This window comes from Mesitornis unicolor, unplaced genomic scaffold (assembly GCF_000695765.1).
Source record: "Mesitornis unicolor isolate BGI_N332 unplaced genomic scaffold, ASM69576v1 scaffold10616, whole genome shotgun sequence".
In the NCBI taxonomy this organism is placed as follows: domain Eukaryota; kingdom Metazoa; phylum Chordata; class Aves; order Mesitornithiformes; family Mesitornithidae; genus Mesitornis; species Mesitornis unicolor.
This window is the reverse complement of record NW_010193131.1, coordinates 9,852-26,735: the sequence shown is the minus strand read 5'-3', so window position 1 is coordinate 26,735 and position 16,884 is coordinate 9,852. Positions and strand designations below refer to the sequence as shown.

Genomic DNA, 16,884 nt, shown 5'->3' with positions numbered 1-16,884 from the left:
CCCCCCACCTCTTTCCCAAGCACAACGAACATACCTTGCTCTAAGCTCCCCAGGCACACAGGTTATAACCATCTTGGCCTACCACATCCACATCACGCGGACAACTGAATCTCCAAAACCCAGCGCCGAAAGAGAGACATCCTGTCAACAGCACTAGCATCTTGCAGGGCACCCACAAATGGAAGTGGCATGTTAACTTTAGCAGTTGTATGCATGTATGCACACTTCCCCCTTGAAGGCACACACACAAACCAAAGAACAGACTCATCGTGCTTTCCTGTAGGTCAAGCTTTTGCAGGTCAGATAGATCCCACTGCTGCCAAGTTTCCTACATAGAAGAAATCCTACCTACCTTGCTCCTAAAGTGATTTTTGTTCTGCTGCATTGAGTATACCTGGAAGTTATTACAACAAACTTCTGAGCTATGCAGCTTAGCTTATCTCTGGCAATGGCCAAAACCAAATGAGTCAAAGGAAAATGCAATACTTCAAAAGAAACCTTTATAAGAGACAGTTCTGGAATAACACAATCACTGCAAGATGAGCTTCACTATTCCTTACACCTTTTTATCTAGAATAACAACAAACATTCCCATCATTCTTAGTTGAGCCTCACAAGTTAGGTGCCCACAACAGTATCCAGTGGCAATACGTTTCAAAAGGTTACATGCTGTGTTTCCATTTTAAGCATCTGATGTGCTGTGCTTAGGTTTTATAGATGAGACAGCATGCAACCACTATATTTATATTTATATTCCACCTCCACCACTGTTCCTAGGGAGATGTCCTTGGTGTGTTTCAGCCTCCCAGAGACCCAAAAGAGCACCTACACTTAACTGGGTGCCTATGAAAGACACATACAGCTGAGGCAGAGAAACAGGAAGAGTGGAAAAATTGACTGATTCTGAATTTGACAGCTATTAAACTCACTTATTTTGTGACCACCCACCAGGATTGTGTCTGGGGGTTTCGTCCTCCCAAGAGTCTGTTGCTGGCTATTTTCTTTTTTAAAACTACCTTTTGCCCTTCTATATTTACATTACCCTTTAAGAAATGAGAAAATACTTTCCTTCCTTGATTGTCTTTAAACCACTTTCCCAACTGTCAAATTATGAATGAGGAAAATGGCACAGATTTATCCCCATTGCTGAAACTCTTGAAGTAAATGCAGTGGGTTGTTTTTCCCACTGCAACCACAATTTTCTTGTACACATTCACACACACGCGTCATTTAATAAAGGCAGCTGGCACTGAGGAGCGCTGCTAAATTAACAGACATGTAGTTGTCCCCAGAACAGGTATAATACCTTGCTTGTACCATGGTAGTTCACAGAGGGGACAGCTGACACTGAGGTGCCATTGTGCTGGCTGCTGTACAGACAGACAGCAGTCCTGTCTTCCATACAAAAACTAAGGCTCCAATTCTAACTTGAGAGGTACTGACCTCAGTTTGTGGGTTGTTCCCACATAAAAACCCTTCATTTGGACATGGCAGGGTTTTCAGAGAGGTTTAATGGCTCCACGTGGGAAACCTATCAGCTCCAGCTTTCGTACTACGTAAACGTCAATACATGACATGGTGCTGCTTCCAAAAAAGAGGCTACAACATCTAGCACATGCAGGTCAAAAAGCTACTGCACGGTCACTGGCATGCGATGCTTAAGACAGGAGTTGGATTTGAATCAATGATTGGCATTATGGAAGTCTGTGTCTAGTGGTCCTGGGCTTCCAAAACATTCTCTCTTCCCTGTACAAGTGTAATTTTGCTAGCCCCTTGTCTCATATGGATAACTCTCCTCTGCTAAGTCCTCCCCAGTCCCACAGGCAGTGCAAGACTAATCCCCTGCGAGTTGTCCTAAACACTTCTCTAGAGGCTTTGTTCAGAGCACCTGTGAGAGAAGAGAAACCTCTTTCAAACAGGATACTGGTCCCATAGTATATCCCACAGAAATTAAAGAGGTGGGACAATACAAAAGGCTTCATAGAAAAAAGGGGCTCCCACAGTCCTGCTAATCATCCTCTTGATAATAGCCATGGACAAGTAAGCACCCACTCTTCTAAAATCAACTCTGATTTCTATAAGCAACTTACACATAAAACACCTTGCCATAATATATCGCTCATGCAAAGATTAATGGAAGATCAAAAAAAAGGGCTGTCTGGCTGCATGGATAACAAAAATTTCCAGAAATTATAAAGATATAGAGAATCAAAGACTACTGCTCTGCCTAGTTGGAGATAAATGCTCTCTCCCTTAACTCTTCCCAGGCTTTAACAGTAACACTGTCCTCTCTTCAAAAGCATTCCACTAAACACAGCAGTATTGTGTTCAGGCTTCCCACCTCCCTTACACAGTCCCTCTCCTACATTAGCCGCAGATTTACTTTAGTCCAAGGCAGCACAGCCTTGTTTGCCTCACAAACTAAGAATTGTGGCACTGCGATAACAGAAAACTTGATCTCCATGTCAAGGATCACACTAGATCATGGCTTCATTCGCAGCATACAAATCACAGAACTGTTTAGATGGGAAGAGACCTCTTGGTATCATCTAGCCAAAGCCTCTGCTCAAGCTGAGTCAACTAGAACAAGCTGCCCAGGACTGTGTCCAGTACACTGTACCTTAACATGCAAAATCTCAAATTCACATAAATGTGGGATTGTTTACAAGCCACGACACAAAACAAGTCAGAAAACAAAGGACAGATGCCTATCCACTCTCCAGTACTTGCTTCAGGAAATCCATCAGATCTGAGGTTCAAAGACAGCAGCCTCCTGCTGATGAGGATCTCTGTCCTACACCTGGGTCCTTCAGCTCCAGCACCAGACATGCCTTCTGTCAGACTAAGGACTCCCACCATGCCAGATGGACACATGGACAAACTTCCCCATGCATGATTGATTTTGCATCAATCTCAAGTAAGGAAAGAGGGGTTTGTGAAGAATAACCAGATTGTATTTAAGGAGAACTGAGTGTAAAGCTTATAACTTTAAGGGAAATTTAACATGAAAGATAAAGTAGCAGATAAAAGCAGCTAGAGAGAGAACCTTAGCCTCTCTCATCACACAGCTGCTTGTCAACCAGGTCCTAAAGCATCCAGTCACTCTTAGAGTCTAAAGCTCTGAAACACACCAGACAACAGAAACAGTCAACCTGTTAAAGCAAAGTTCCTCTTGGTTTTGCTTACAGAAATCAGCCTGCTGTCATACAATCAAAACCAATTACATGAAGAATCATCGAGAGCTTACAAAAGAGAAGAGAATTTCACTTCTAACAAAGAATAAATCTCTCCCAACAGGCTTCACTTAATGACTGTATTGTCCTAAAAACACTAACACACCAACGGGGTTTGGTGACCACAGGCAACCCCTCAGTCCCAGCTCAAATCAAGAACACACACAGGCTGGGCATCACTCCCAAACTCTCTCTGGGAGGGAGGGAGTTTACCTCCAGGAAGGTGGCAACCATGGCAGAGGCCAGTGCTGCCACATATAAGGCTGTTTGTGACACAGGCTCATTCAGTCGAGCCCTGACACTCCAGTAAAGCCCCTTCCATGACACTTTGCCGAGTTGGTCTTGCTCATTGGTTTCTGGCACAAAGGGATGAGCAGCTCATCAAAAACTACTGATACCACTGCTAAGGGGAACCAGTTTCTATTTCTTCAAACTGAAGAAATGAAACCTGTGCTCACTTACCTTTCTCTGCCGCACTGCCACAGAGCAGCTGCTAGAGACACAAGCATCCTACAGCAGAGGGCCCTGCTGCTGGCTCTTCTCCTTCCTGACTGCTTGGCTTTAGTAGAAACATTATACTAGATTTCCCCACTGTTATTTTTCCAAGTCAACAACTGCTGTAGTTGCGATGGGACACTGCCTGATCTTGAATGAGGGAGGTGCTATCTTCCCAATTATAAGAAAGTCTGAATTAGAGAGAGTGGGAAAACAAGGGAGATTATGAGACACTGAAAGGCAGTTTTGAGCCATGGAACAACATGAGGAAGGAAGGAAGGAGTGAGTCAAACAGTTTCAAATTAACATCTAACTCCTCTCCCAAGTTCTCCTTTAATTTTATTTTAGAGATATTCAGCAATACAGGGACAATTTATGCTAATAAAAGAGGCTGCAATGCTTGCTCTTTCCTCAAGAAAAGCAGCAGAGTTAGAGATTAGAGGAAAGGTTCAGTTCAGTCTTCAAACATCTACAAGTGAGATATGACTGCCCAGACCAGATCTAGGTTTTACAGCTGGGGTTCTTCAACAACTGAACTTCCAGCCAGAACAGTCCTAGTTTGGAAAAAGCTTTCCAAAGTCTTTTTTTCCACTGTTACTATTTTCCTTTTTAAATTTCATAATAGCTCTGCCTCCAAACTCCTTTCCCTGTTTCCTTGCAAATGGCTACAATTCAAACCCAAGGTTCATAACCCTTGAACATTGTCCTGCTTGACAGAGCAGCTCTCTGGCTGAGTCAGTAAAGCAACGATGGGCCAGTGGGACGCAGCACTCCTCATGGTCCTTGGTTGCCAGGCCTGCTCCATGCCAAAGACAGCAAAATTCCTGTTTTCTAGGAATGCTGCATGTTTAGTCAGACACGTCATTTTCTGCATGGGTCTATAGTTAACCATCAGCGGTTTCACAGATTTGAGGGAGGCAGAGAGTAACTAAGTCAAACCATGTTTTAACAATATAGGTGCCATTTTTGTTGAATGCTTACCTTACACAGACAAGGACAAACATGGTGACTGGCAACTCTCAGGGTACAAGTGGTAGGAGTCATTAACTGGAAAACATGGAAAGTGTGCTTCTGTTCTGAAGGAACAATGACTGAACTTGATTTCTAGAGGTGTGGGCTTAAGTTGGGATACCTAGATCTTGAGAGGAAAACACTGGGCTTGCACAGAACACTGAGGACTCGAGTGGTAGGTGGGTGCAGGGAGATGCAGGTGTGATCCTCTTACTGTTTTAAATCCCTCCCTCATCCTTCTGTAATTCCACAAACAAACTGATACATGTGTTTTGAACATACTGTTCGCACAATAAGATTATTTTTATCTATTCTCTACAGCTCCTGGACAGAAGTTACAACTGTGGCCAAACCTGACTAGAACTACAGAGATGACAGTGCACTGCCCTAGGCCTGGGGATCCCCATTAGCAAGTGGAGTGAATCAGAGCCAAGCAAGGCTGGCTTCAGTGCTGAAAAGGGACACAGAGATTGGTCAAAATATGGTTCAGGCCAAACCTACAAAGCACAGCTGGACTCAGCACTGTCTCATCTGTCCCACATCAGTTCTCTTGCAGCAGTCAGAATCTGCAGACCTTCTTTTCTGAATCTCCCCCTGCTCTTCCCAGGGCTAAACTGAGATGATTTTGCATGGTAAGACTTAAAGTAAAAGGACCAGGGGCTTTCACAAAAAAAAAAAAACAAGCAGATCGTCATCCATCATCATTGCTTCAGAGAAGTGTGGTATACAGCACAGCCACAGAAATAGCCTTTTCCATTGACTCCTATCCACCATGGATCTGTTCTCAAAAGCTCTGCGTGAATATTGTTAGAAGAGCAAACCCAGGATCATCCTTTTAAACTCCACTCAAGATAAACCTCCAAAAAGGCAGTACTTGCAAAGAAACCAGAACAGACTCCATTCTGTCCAGCAGAGACCAATGGTGTCTGCACCCACATGTACACACATGCTCCTCTCACCAGCCATCAAATTTGGGGCTACGATTTAACAGGTCATGATGTTGGAAATTACAGACTGAATGAAGTCACTACAGTCTTCACTCAGCAGGTGAATGGGGTCTGGTAACAAAGGTGTTACCACTGAAGTAGAGCCTTTAATGCTCCAGTTTCCTCCTTGCCTTCCCAGACCACTATGTTTTACCAAGTAAGACTGCTTCTGCAGTACAGAAGCCAGGGGAATACTGCAGCTCCATGCTGTGATAAGTATCACACTTTCTGGTAGCAAGAATTTTCACAAAATTCTCCCATTATCCCAGTGTTGCTACCTTAAGAGGCTGGTTAAGCTTTATAGCTCTTACTACAGTGACAGAAACCACATACTCCTCCAACTCCACTTCACCAGCAAGTGAAACTTGCAGGTGTGCCACTTCTCAGTAAATCTCCAGAAAGTTTCCTACTCTCCTCCCACCACTCTTTCTGCTCAATACAAATACCCAGCACAGTCTGGCCTCAGCCAGCAGTCACCTCCACATGATGGAGCCACACAGTAAGTTTCTTTCCAGCTCTGTTACTCTACTCATGGCCTTGTCAACAAGATAAAGAGATTTATGGCTAATTCATAAAAAAGTTTCAAGGACTCTCTTGGAAAACCAGCATCCACTTGTTACCTTTCTCACCCTGTGCATGGAGACAGCATTTTACATGCATAATTCAGAAGGAAATTAGCAAAGAAAACAGTAGGGAAGTGTCAGTAAACACCCATCAGAAAGAAGTTGCAACCTACAAAATGGTTGTACTGCAAACAGATCTCTTTGCGAAGGTCAGCTCCTCTGACAGCCCACAACATGGAGCCCGGGCATCCCCTGGCTCACACCCCACAGGAGCAGCGTTACCCAGCAGTGCTGACACCACAAAGTACAGCAGTTCAGAAAGATGAGAAGGAGCCTGCAGGATTAAAGACCTTCATTACCAGGCCTCATCAACCCTGCACTAAGACACAGTGACTGAGCTCCATCTGTAATTTACAGCCCATTTGCTGCTGACTCAGCTCCAAACACGGTCAGATTAAAAGCAGCACTACTTATCACAGGCTGACAACCCTCTTGGGCATAAGGGGAAGACAGTACAAGGGACACCTAGAACCGGACAGGCACCTATAGCATAGCAAATCTTATCTGTAATGCACATACTGAGAGAGGGGAGGATGGCAGATGGCTGCTCATCCTGCTTTGGTCACAGGGATTTAAATACCCTCCTCCTGACACCCACCCCCTCAATTACTGCATCGGTGTGATGAGAAGAGGTGCCTTTGCAGCTTCTCTGACAGTTTACAGCAACTCCCCAGCATTGCATGGGTCCCCTCCACCAGGGAGGTAAAGCTTATAGCAGCTGGCATAAACAACACATCTGGTAACAGTTTTTCCATTCCCTCCTCAAAAGACCTAGAGAGGGCAACTACCACCAAGATACTTCATTAGCCGAGAAGAAGTTGCCTGTGTTGGGAGACCTCACTCAGCACTCACCTCTGCTCAGCCATAAAGAGCTACATTAGCCAGATTTGCAAGCACAAGGAACAATGCCTTACAGTCAGGCTGGAAAATGCATTTGGAGCATATGAGACATTTCAGGCTTCTCCTCCTCTAAAAATCCCACGTTAACCCTTCTGAGTGCAAGCAGACCCAAGCTGTTTCATCTCTATGGATTTACACCAAACTTGTGTTTTATCACAGACTAAGCCAGTAATATAGGGTAATCCTTCAAGCCCAAATCTTTGATACATCTGGTCAAGCATATTTAAAGCGTTAGGGACCATGTAAAAACTTGCAATAGCTCTCGCTGCATCAGATCCTTTCCTGGTAGGTACTGTGTCACTCCAAGTGCTTCCTAGCTGGGAGAACCTGGCCAAAGGGGTGGTCTCTTCACTTTGCATGTGGAGGGATGGGCTAGAGAGTGGCACAAAGACAGAATTTGAATGTTTACTCTCTCCTCCAGTATATGAGAGAGAAAGCATGAAGTTAAATTAGTATGAGGCAGGTGCTAAACAAACAACAGGTGATCCTTCAGCAACATGTAGTTTAAGTGTGAAACTTTTCACCACAGGATGTTCTGGATGCAAAGCCCCTACATAGATTTAGTGGGGCGAAGTGGACAGGTTTAGGTAAAAGTCATCCCCTGGGCTACTAATACACAGACAGCAGTTCTGTCTCAGGAAGTCCCCAGAGACCAAAATACATGCTACTCTTACAGTCTTCCCTAGGTGCCCATCTCTGGTACCTGCAGGATACAGGGCACCAGCGGGAACAGACTGTAGGTCTAATACGTGATGGGTGCACATAAGCCCCATTCTCAGAAGCAGGCCACACAGCACATGCGTTTACTTGCAATGTCAAACATCTTGCACAGAACAAAACCCAAGTTTCTTGCAGATCCAACTTGCCTCTCTCACCACAGATAGCAACCAACAGTGTCCAAGGATCACGCACTAAATCAGCACCCCCACATACCATTTCAGGTGAAAGACAGGGGGAAAGTTGCATTGCATTGCAGCCCTCTGCATAATACCCCTGAAAGGTTTCCAAAGAATGACTTGTTCTATCCAAGCCAGAATAAAGGGTTTTCCATGAACAGAAATACACATATGGAAGCTGCTGATTTTTAAGCCCCTAAATTATGTCACTTCATATGCTCCACAACAAATACTACTGTTCTTTCCTGTTAATTTCCCTTTGGCCAAAGAGCCTATTTCTTCCAAATAACCAACTCCTAGGAATAAAGAAAAAAACAAACAAAAACACACCAAAAAAAACCCACAACAAAAGAAACCCAAAAACAGTCTGGCTGCAGATAACTGTCTGGAACAGCCACTTGGCTTTGTGTGCAATAACTGGGTGACAGGATATGGAAGGATTATTATATATTTCCCCACCTTACATCCAGACACACTCAGCAAACTGGAGGATCTAGCTGCCTGTCTGGCACCTTTCCTCAAGATGGGAAATTCCCCACTGAACCAAAGGAAATTTTCTTCTCATCTTATATCCATATAGAGCATGGCAGATTGTGGCCTCTGGTGCCAGGAAGTGAAGACATCAGTTAAATAAAAATAGCCTGCCTCATGGAAACAACATGACCTCATTAGGAAGGGGTAAAATAAGACATTTCTGAACAAAATGAGTGCAAAGGGATAGGATCTTTATGCCATTAGCAACTTGAATTCTGTTATCTCCTTGAAATCAGTGGCTTAAACCCAGGTTTGTAGCCCAGTCAAATCAATTTATCACCCAAGGCCAATCAACAGTTCATTCCCTAGAAACGTCAGAAACCACGGTGTGTCTACTCTCACTGTGGACATTAATGAATACTGAGGTATTTGGAAGTACTTTATGCAGGCATCTCCTTTTGTTTCATAAATCTAAATTCAGATAAGGACGATCTACCTTGCAGTCAGGCAACAAATTTCAGGCCAACCCATCTCTGAAAAGGCAGATGTGACTAAAAAAGCCTCTTCAGGGCACCTAGGCTCAAGCACTAGTTTCTTTTCCTGTGAAGGTGTTTCCAGCTCTGAACTCTTCCATCTTCTCATATGGGCTGATGCTGGAACAAGCATTGGGAGGTGATCCCAGGCAAAGCAGTAAAGCGCTTTTTTCAAGTGTGCTTGCCAACCAACCAGCCAACTCATATTAGTCCCACATGATGGCACCCCATTTGAGGAAGGCAATCCATAGGCTCAGTCTACCAAGCCCGAGGGACTCCTCCTCAGGTTCCACCACATCTCCTCACTGGCAACACTCATTTAGGTGTATGGCAGTGGGGGGCAGGCACCGGTCTCTGTTCCAAGCACCACAGCTCAAGCTTTGGCAAACTGAAAGGGCTCTGCAGCAGGCCTAGATGCTGGCCTGGTGGACTGGCTGGCTAAGAGCACTGGAAAGAAAGATTGGTCCACATCAGCTGCTTGCAAAGCTGATAGTCACTCACAGAACCTTCTTGGGGCTTTTGCCACCCCCAAAAGACATTCTGCCACGTCAACCCAGGACAACTAGGAAGACCTAGAATTTGGATTGTTGCACATGCAGCTATGCGGCAGCTTTGGTACAAATGTTTCAAGCAAGATATTTTCTTACATCCAGGTCCATTGGGAAGTTTCCACAGTATTTCACCCTGCATGAAGCCATCAAGACTGGACTAGATAGACAATCATATGAGCTCTTCACATGATGTACTGACAAGGGTACTCTGTTCAAGCATTCCCATTCTGCTAGGGCTGTCTCAAAGAGAGACTAGCAGAAGTTCATCTGGCCAGGTAATTACAGAGGAGGAATAGCAACTACTTACCATGTAAAACCCACTTCCTCTGCATCAGCCAGCTCCTGAGATGACCCATCCTCAAAATGCCTGTCCTATAACAACTGAATAATTCAGTCAGATGTATATACTGAGGTACACATGGAGGCCAGGTCAATGTCCAAACAGATCAGCCCATGGCAGGGAGGAAGTTACAATTGGTCTGAAAAGCAAGAACATCGCAATAGAGGGGAGAAATACCCAAAGACATCCTGAGCTGTCCATGCCCAAGGATTGACCAAGCTGGTCCAGAAGAAAACAGACTTCTTTGAACTGCGCTTCACCTGTGTGCCATATCCCCACAGCTTGGGCAGGCCCGTGCCTAGACGGGCATGGAGACAGCTCTGCATAGGTCACATTGGGCCATACACCCTTTACATCGACTTTTAGGCCTGGATCACAGCAGAGCTCATACTGCACAGGGAATGCCTTCTGTGCACATAAAGGTCACAACTAATTGGCTTTTCTCTAAATCCTTGCCTGGGTGCTCAAGCTAAGCAGTTGTGGGTGGTGCTGGTGCCTATTCAAACCAGCTTAGCTGGCTGACTCTGCTGGTCACCAGTGGCAAGAGGACAAACAGCTCTGCCCACAGCCACATACAACAGTTACTGCAGCAGAAACAGCCTTGAGTGCACACATACCTGTGAGACTGGTTGCTAGGAAGAGCTGGGTCACCTGGCACCAAATCCCACTGAACAGGAGAACCGGGGCTACAGATAAATGGATGGGGGTAGGATGGGTTGGTGCTGCCTACACTGTGGATGAGTGTATTTCCCACTGAAAGAGACTACAGTCCTGTACTGCAGCATCTCAGCAAAACTTCTGTGACCCCAGGCGTGCTCCAGGAACAGCCAGAGAAGCTGGCCAGACTGGCATGCTACACAGCAGAATGGGGCAGAGTGGTGCCCTGCCTTCACACCACTCCACAGAGATGTCCTAAGTGGACACAAGCCTTGCTTTTTACTTGGGAAAAAAAAAAAAAAAGGTGAAGCCACTGTTTTGCAAGAGCCATAATTAAAACAATTGATGATCTGGGTCTGCTTTCTATTTTCACTTCAAATATATGCTATTTTCCTGCTCAGGAAAACTTTTAGCATTCCAAACACTGCAACATAAATTCAGGAGCTGTAAGACTGTGCATGACAGCAGGAAACAAAGTAGAACTGCACTATCCAGCAAAGCAAAATGGATTAATCTGTTTTCACTGAAATGAAAAAAGTTAAATACATAGTATTACATTTTTAGAATTCATTATTTCGTTCAAATAAAAAAAATCAAGAATTGGGAAATACAAGAAAAAGCAATGAGATTTCTCTGTGACAGAGGGGCGGATTTTTTTTAATCTAGCCCATATTTTCCTATCAGTTATAAAGAAGGCCAGCTGAGAAGATGTCTCACTGAACTTCCCACTATGCTATATTTGCAATATCTGCAATTTGTCTGAAGTTCCACTCTCCAGAATAAACTCACTACAGGACATTCTCAGTGCTGATGCCTGCACAGCAAAGATGACAACCTTTGAAGATTGGGACCTTAGAAGCCAAGTAGAAAGAACTGCAAACCTATTATTTTACAATGCCTTAGGCAGAAGTCTCAAAAACTTAAAAGGTTCTGAGTGGCTGGGATTGCCTGTTCTATTCTTTGCCTTGGCTAAGTATCTATCACAGCATCTCTAACCCACTAACATAGTTTTAGTCCAAATTATCACAAGCCTAGCTTTAGGCATAGTCATAGCTGCTCCAATAGCCAAAATTGTACTTACACACTTGCATTCATGCAAGTGCTTGTGCCCCTCCTGACTGAGATTATGCAAACCAGAAGCATCTAATGTTACCACGTATTTATAGGAGTAAAAGCAAAGCTGCAATGTAAAACAGAATCCTCCATCCCTAGAGGAATGAACCTGTTTGGTGGGATGTGCTGAAAATCCCATGAAGGAGAGAACACCTTCATACAGCACAGGAGATGGGTGAATTCTCACTGTGCCAAGCTGTCTTCAGCCCAGTGGCTGGCTGAGCACATGACAAACAGTCAGACCAAAGAAAGAAGGAAATTAATCTGTCCTCATTCACACAAAGCATCAGCCCTTACACAGATCTTTGAAAGCACACCCACTGTGCATCAATAATAATGATGTCTCTTCACTTTTTTTTGGTCTGAAGAGAAAAAAATTAAATAACACACTCCTGGCTCTGCAGAATAACAAGCTACCATTGGGACAGTGACTCAGAAGTCACTGCTTCCAAGCCCAAGATTCACTTTGCATGGCCAACTGAACCCTTTTCATATAGGAAGAATCAAGATGATTCCCAGTCATTCATCAGGGCTGACCAGCCAGACCAGAGTCTCGCAACTGATTCTAGATGCAGATGCCAGCAGAAAATAACTGACATGACCTGCTCATCCCCAGCACTATGTACACATATGTACAAGCTGCAAGGCTGCATGAAGAGAGCCAACACAGTGGATTTGTCAGTGTCTAGTCCCCAGTTCCCTTGTAAGCAAGAATAAGGCTAAAATTATGTAGCAGAGAAATGCAGTTTTCTGTCACCAGAACAGTCTCACATGACTTCATTTCATTCATCAACATTAAGGAAATGACAAACATGCCTTAATTACCTCTGCTGAGGACAAAAAGGAATATGCCAAGTCCATAAGTAATTTAACAACTTTTTTTTTGTTAGAACATCCACTGTATTGCCTCCAAAGTTGTTTGTGTCAACAGTAAAGTTGCTCAGCTTAAAGTGCTCAGCTTTCTTCAGCTACATGTTCCAGCCAGTTTATTTTTTAACACACCACAATCCAACTGTTTCATTCTGATAACACCTAGGGCCACTAATTAAGGGCTTAGTTTGACTGGCAATGCACAGACTTGTTCCAACCAGATGCTCCCTGCCCCAAGTAGCTTGCTTGCAAGCAAAGCTTAGAAAATAGACACCTATACTACAGCCACTACACAAATACACAAGGACAGAAGAGTTGAAGAGGGATTTGGAAGAAATGTATTTGTGTGAGAAACCCCTGCCCCAAGTTACAGGGATGAACAAGACGTTACATTTGTATAAAGCTCACTGAGTAGGTTGGAGAGTACTTCTAAGGGCTCAATATCAGTACTCCATCACATAAACCCACATGCAACCCCAGGATACACATCTTAAAAGCTCCTTGAACAATTTTACTTCATAAAGGGGTTCTCAGGACTACCAGATGCAAACTATGAAAGAATAATAAAAACTGTACTAGGCTGTAATACTGGACAACCAATCAAAAATCCTTGAGTTACAGGCCTCTCACTTTCTTTATGTGAAGCATTTCACTGTAGTACAGGTCAACCCCCTGTTCTCACTCTTCTCTCCTGTCCCAGAAAGTCTGTACTGGAACAGACCCAGTTGCCAGCTGTTATCAAAGATGAGTCCTAAACTATGAAGTCAGATCTGCTTCTGGTTCTCAACTTCTAACAGCCGGCCAAAAAACTGGAGGTTTTCAAGTCTGGCCTAATCTCTAGCAAACAACATCAGACCATTGAAGCAAGAGGCGGAACAACAGACCGAGGCACAAGGCTCCAATTCACAATCCTTTCTTGGATTTAGCCACAGCAGCTGAAGGGTCTTTAAGCCAATGGGCTGGACTATGAACCGCAGCAGCTCAGGAGTGGACATGTTGCCCCTTAGCTGCCCTCACTACAGGGGCACGAGTGTCCAGTAAGGAGACAGCAAGGTCAGCAGGACCAGCCTTCCAACACTAAGGGGTCAAATATGAACCCTGACTACCATGCTCCACAGCCCAGCCACCTTTAGCAGAAACTAATCTCTCCCTTCCCATTGTGGTAGCTTTTGGTGAAAAGACAATACAGGGACACTAATTTCCTCAGCAAAACCAGCACGAACCAGCAGACCACTTGAGTCAAAGCCCTCTATGCAGCCTTAGTCATCACCTGCATGAAGACCAGCCTTAATAGAAGTAAAAAAGGAAAGGTCTGTACCATCAATACTCAAAGCTTGCATACTTTCTGGTTTCACTTATAGGAGATAAGGGCAACCTCTCCGTTTCTCCAAGTGGGGGAGGCCTAGGAAGACCCATCACAGCCACACTAAACCAATTAAGAACACATGGTACCAAAATGAGATGTTCACAGTGGGCAGAAATTTCATCCTGAAAAGCTTCCCAAAGCTTGGATGCCAATCTAAGGTTGGTCAAATCTCCCAGGTTTTCAAAAATGAGTTGACAATTTACCCAAGGACAGTCTCTTCAGACTTTGCCTAATGGCAGTACTGTTGCAAGTTAAAAACACAACAGCAGCTTGCTTTCCCTTGAATTTGGGAACTTCCAACAAAGGTCATAAAGTGCAAAAGCAAGTGGGTAGTGAAGAAGAGCAGCTAAGCACACTGGTTTTAAAGCTCAAAAAGCTCTTTGTTTGGGTGGTGGATGCAGATCAGTTCTTATTGTATTCAAATTAGTTGCTTATTCTCTCCTTACACTACTCCCAACCTGATTTTATGCTCACATCTAACTAACTTTTCACTAGGTTTCAATGACAGCAGACTGGGCCTTTTAAATAATGCACACAGCACACATGGCAGAATACATACAGATCCACACAGACACAGACCAACATGAGGAAGTTCAGAAAGCAGGGAAGTCCAGTCTGTGCCCAGCAGTCCCACATCATTGGAGGGCAGCAGGGGCAGATAGTACAGGACACTCAGCCTTGTCACAGGGCCCACGCACAGCACAGCCATGGGAAGCTCCCACACTGCTCACCACTTGTAACACCTATCCAGTGTTCACACCTGCAAGGGGATCCGGCTCAACACCTAGGAGAGCACTGCATGCTTTGTTAAGCAATTATTATGCTGGTATGAGACTCAACCAAGACCAGGCAGCTGCACATGGTCCCCAAAGGCCTACAAAACATATATAAACCCAGAGTTTAAAAGTCTGGCATTCTGCCCATACCAGTCATTGTACCACTCCCCACAGCAGGCTGCTGCAATACCTCTGATGGTCTATGCATTAGCCTTGCAAGAAACAATGCAAGCTTAAGTCTCTCTATTAAGCCTGCAAAAATGCAGACCACCTGTTTGCATCACAAAACTTCGGCACTAATATGAACAAAATGGCTGCAGATATCCACTCCTGCAGGTTTTCATGCATGCCTCCAAGCATCCTGAAGGCTGTATATACCCTTAAGAGCTTCTTCCAAAGATTCTCACCATTTCACAACCCAAGGCTCCAAGACAAACAATAAAGCTAAAGGAGGCAATCACAGCCACAGGGCCCAGAAACAGTGTTCAAAATAAATCCCCCACTGCCTCTGCAGAGGCATTCTGCACTGAATTGGTCCACTACAACCTAAAGCACTGTCCTTATTTCCAAAAATAAAATGTAACCCTGCCTCCCGCAAGAACATGTAATCCTCACAGGAAGCAGCACACAGACACAGCAAACTTTGAGGAAACATCAGCACTATTTCTGACAAAGTTGCCATCAGCCTGTCCAGAGTAACTGCACAGAAGTGCAGCCACACGGCAATCCGCCTCTGTGTAACACATACAAAAGACTCCTCGAGAGTCCGGTATATGGATACCCAGCCCCCAACTCGGGAAATGAGGGCAGCTACTTTTCCCGGATCCCTTCTTCGATTTAGGGCCAGACGCTACGCTTCCCACAGTACTGATACCAATCCAGAGTAACTCTGCTGATTTCAGGAGATATCCCTCGGTTCACAACGCTTTTGGCAAATCAGGATCTGGTGATTTTTGTAACTCACTCATCACAACTCACATTGCATATGGCTCAAAAATTCTTCCTTGCATTTGGCAGGAAGGGCATTTCTTATCCTGAATCTGTAAGCCTCATTTTTATTTTGAGCACTAAGAAAGGACATAAGCAGAGTCTGGAAAGTCATGGGTCAATGCAGTGAGCCAGACTGCAAACTTCAGCTCAGATTCCAGCCTTCAGGACCATAAGGGAGAGAAATGCAAATAAGAAGCTGAAAGGCATTTTAGGCAAATCGTCTTTCTACATTAGCTAGCACAGTGGAGTCCTAGCCTGGCTGGGAGACTATGGACTGCACACATACAAAGGTAACTAGACAGACAGGCAAATGTCTACGTAATTAAATATGAACCCCGTTAAAAGTAATTACTTCTAAAGAACGGACTGATACATCCACCTTTATCTACCTTTCTGTGTTAACTATCAAACTGTGCAGCATAGCTCTGAGAGTAAAGGAACAGGACTTCAGTAACAAGAATAAAGCCTAGGCCAGTTCCTACTGAGCACACGGGCTCAGCATAACAAACACTGCAAGCTACCAGCTTCTCAAGGCCTCGTTATTAGTTACCTGAAGGGTGCAAAAAAAAAAACAAACAACCAAGACCAAACCGGTTATTCTTACCTTTAGCTGAAAAGGTTGAATTTCATTCAAACTCTGGTTCCTGAGCTTTTTGGTGAGGATCTTCAGCATGGTACAAATCCGAGGAGTCAAGAAAGAGTTAAATGTGCACACACACACGCATCTACATCTGCCGAGCCGCTGCCGCTATGCTTGGAGGAGCTCCGCAGAGCTCGCATCCAGCACCCCAGGTAGAGGGCAGCGGGGGCGGGGTAAAGGGTCCGGACAGCCCGCTTCCAGCTGTGCCCTCTGTCCTACAACCCTCCGCGGCGGGGGGTGGCGAGGGAAACTCTTTTCAAAGCCTAAAGAAAAGAAATAATTCCCAAACTTCCTTTAGCTTTCCGCCCCCTCCCCGGTTACGCTTCAGAAAGGTGGGAGGTACCGCCGGGACAAGAGACATCGGGCGCAGAGCGCGTACTGCGGTGTGGCACAACTCCCTAAGCCGGGACCCCAGACTCCGCTCATGGCA

The 16,884-nt window shown here is 44.8% G+C and overlaps 1 protein-coding gene across 1 annotated transcript in view; it reads right to left on the bottom strand.

Annotated features, from left to right (window-relative positions):
- LOC104542896 overlaps nt 1-16,628 on the bottom strand; it is a 55,991-nt gene extending 39,363 nt beyond the window's left edge. The window contains exon 1 of the mRNA XM_010187358.1: nt 16,419-16,628. Within this exon, the coding sequence (XP_010185660.1) occupies nt 16,419-16,487 (69 nt within the window). The 5' untranslated portion in view covers nt 16,488-16,628. The remainder of the gene's footprint in view (nt 1-16,418) is intronic.
- Between the last annotated feature and the right edge of the window lie 256 nt (nt 16,629-16,884).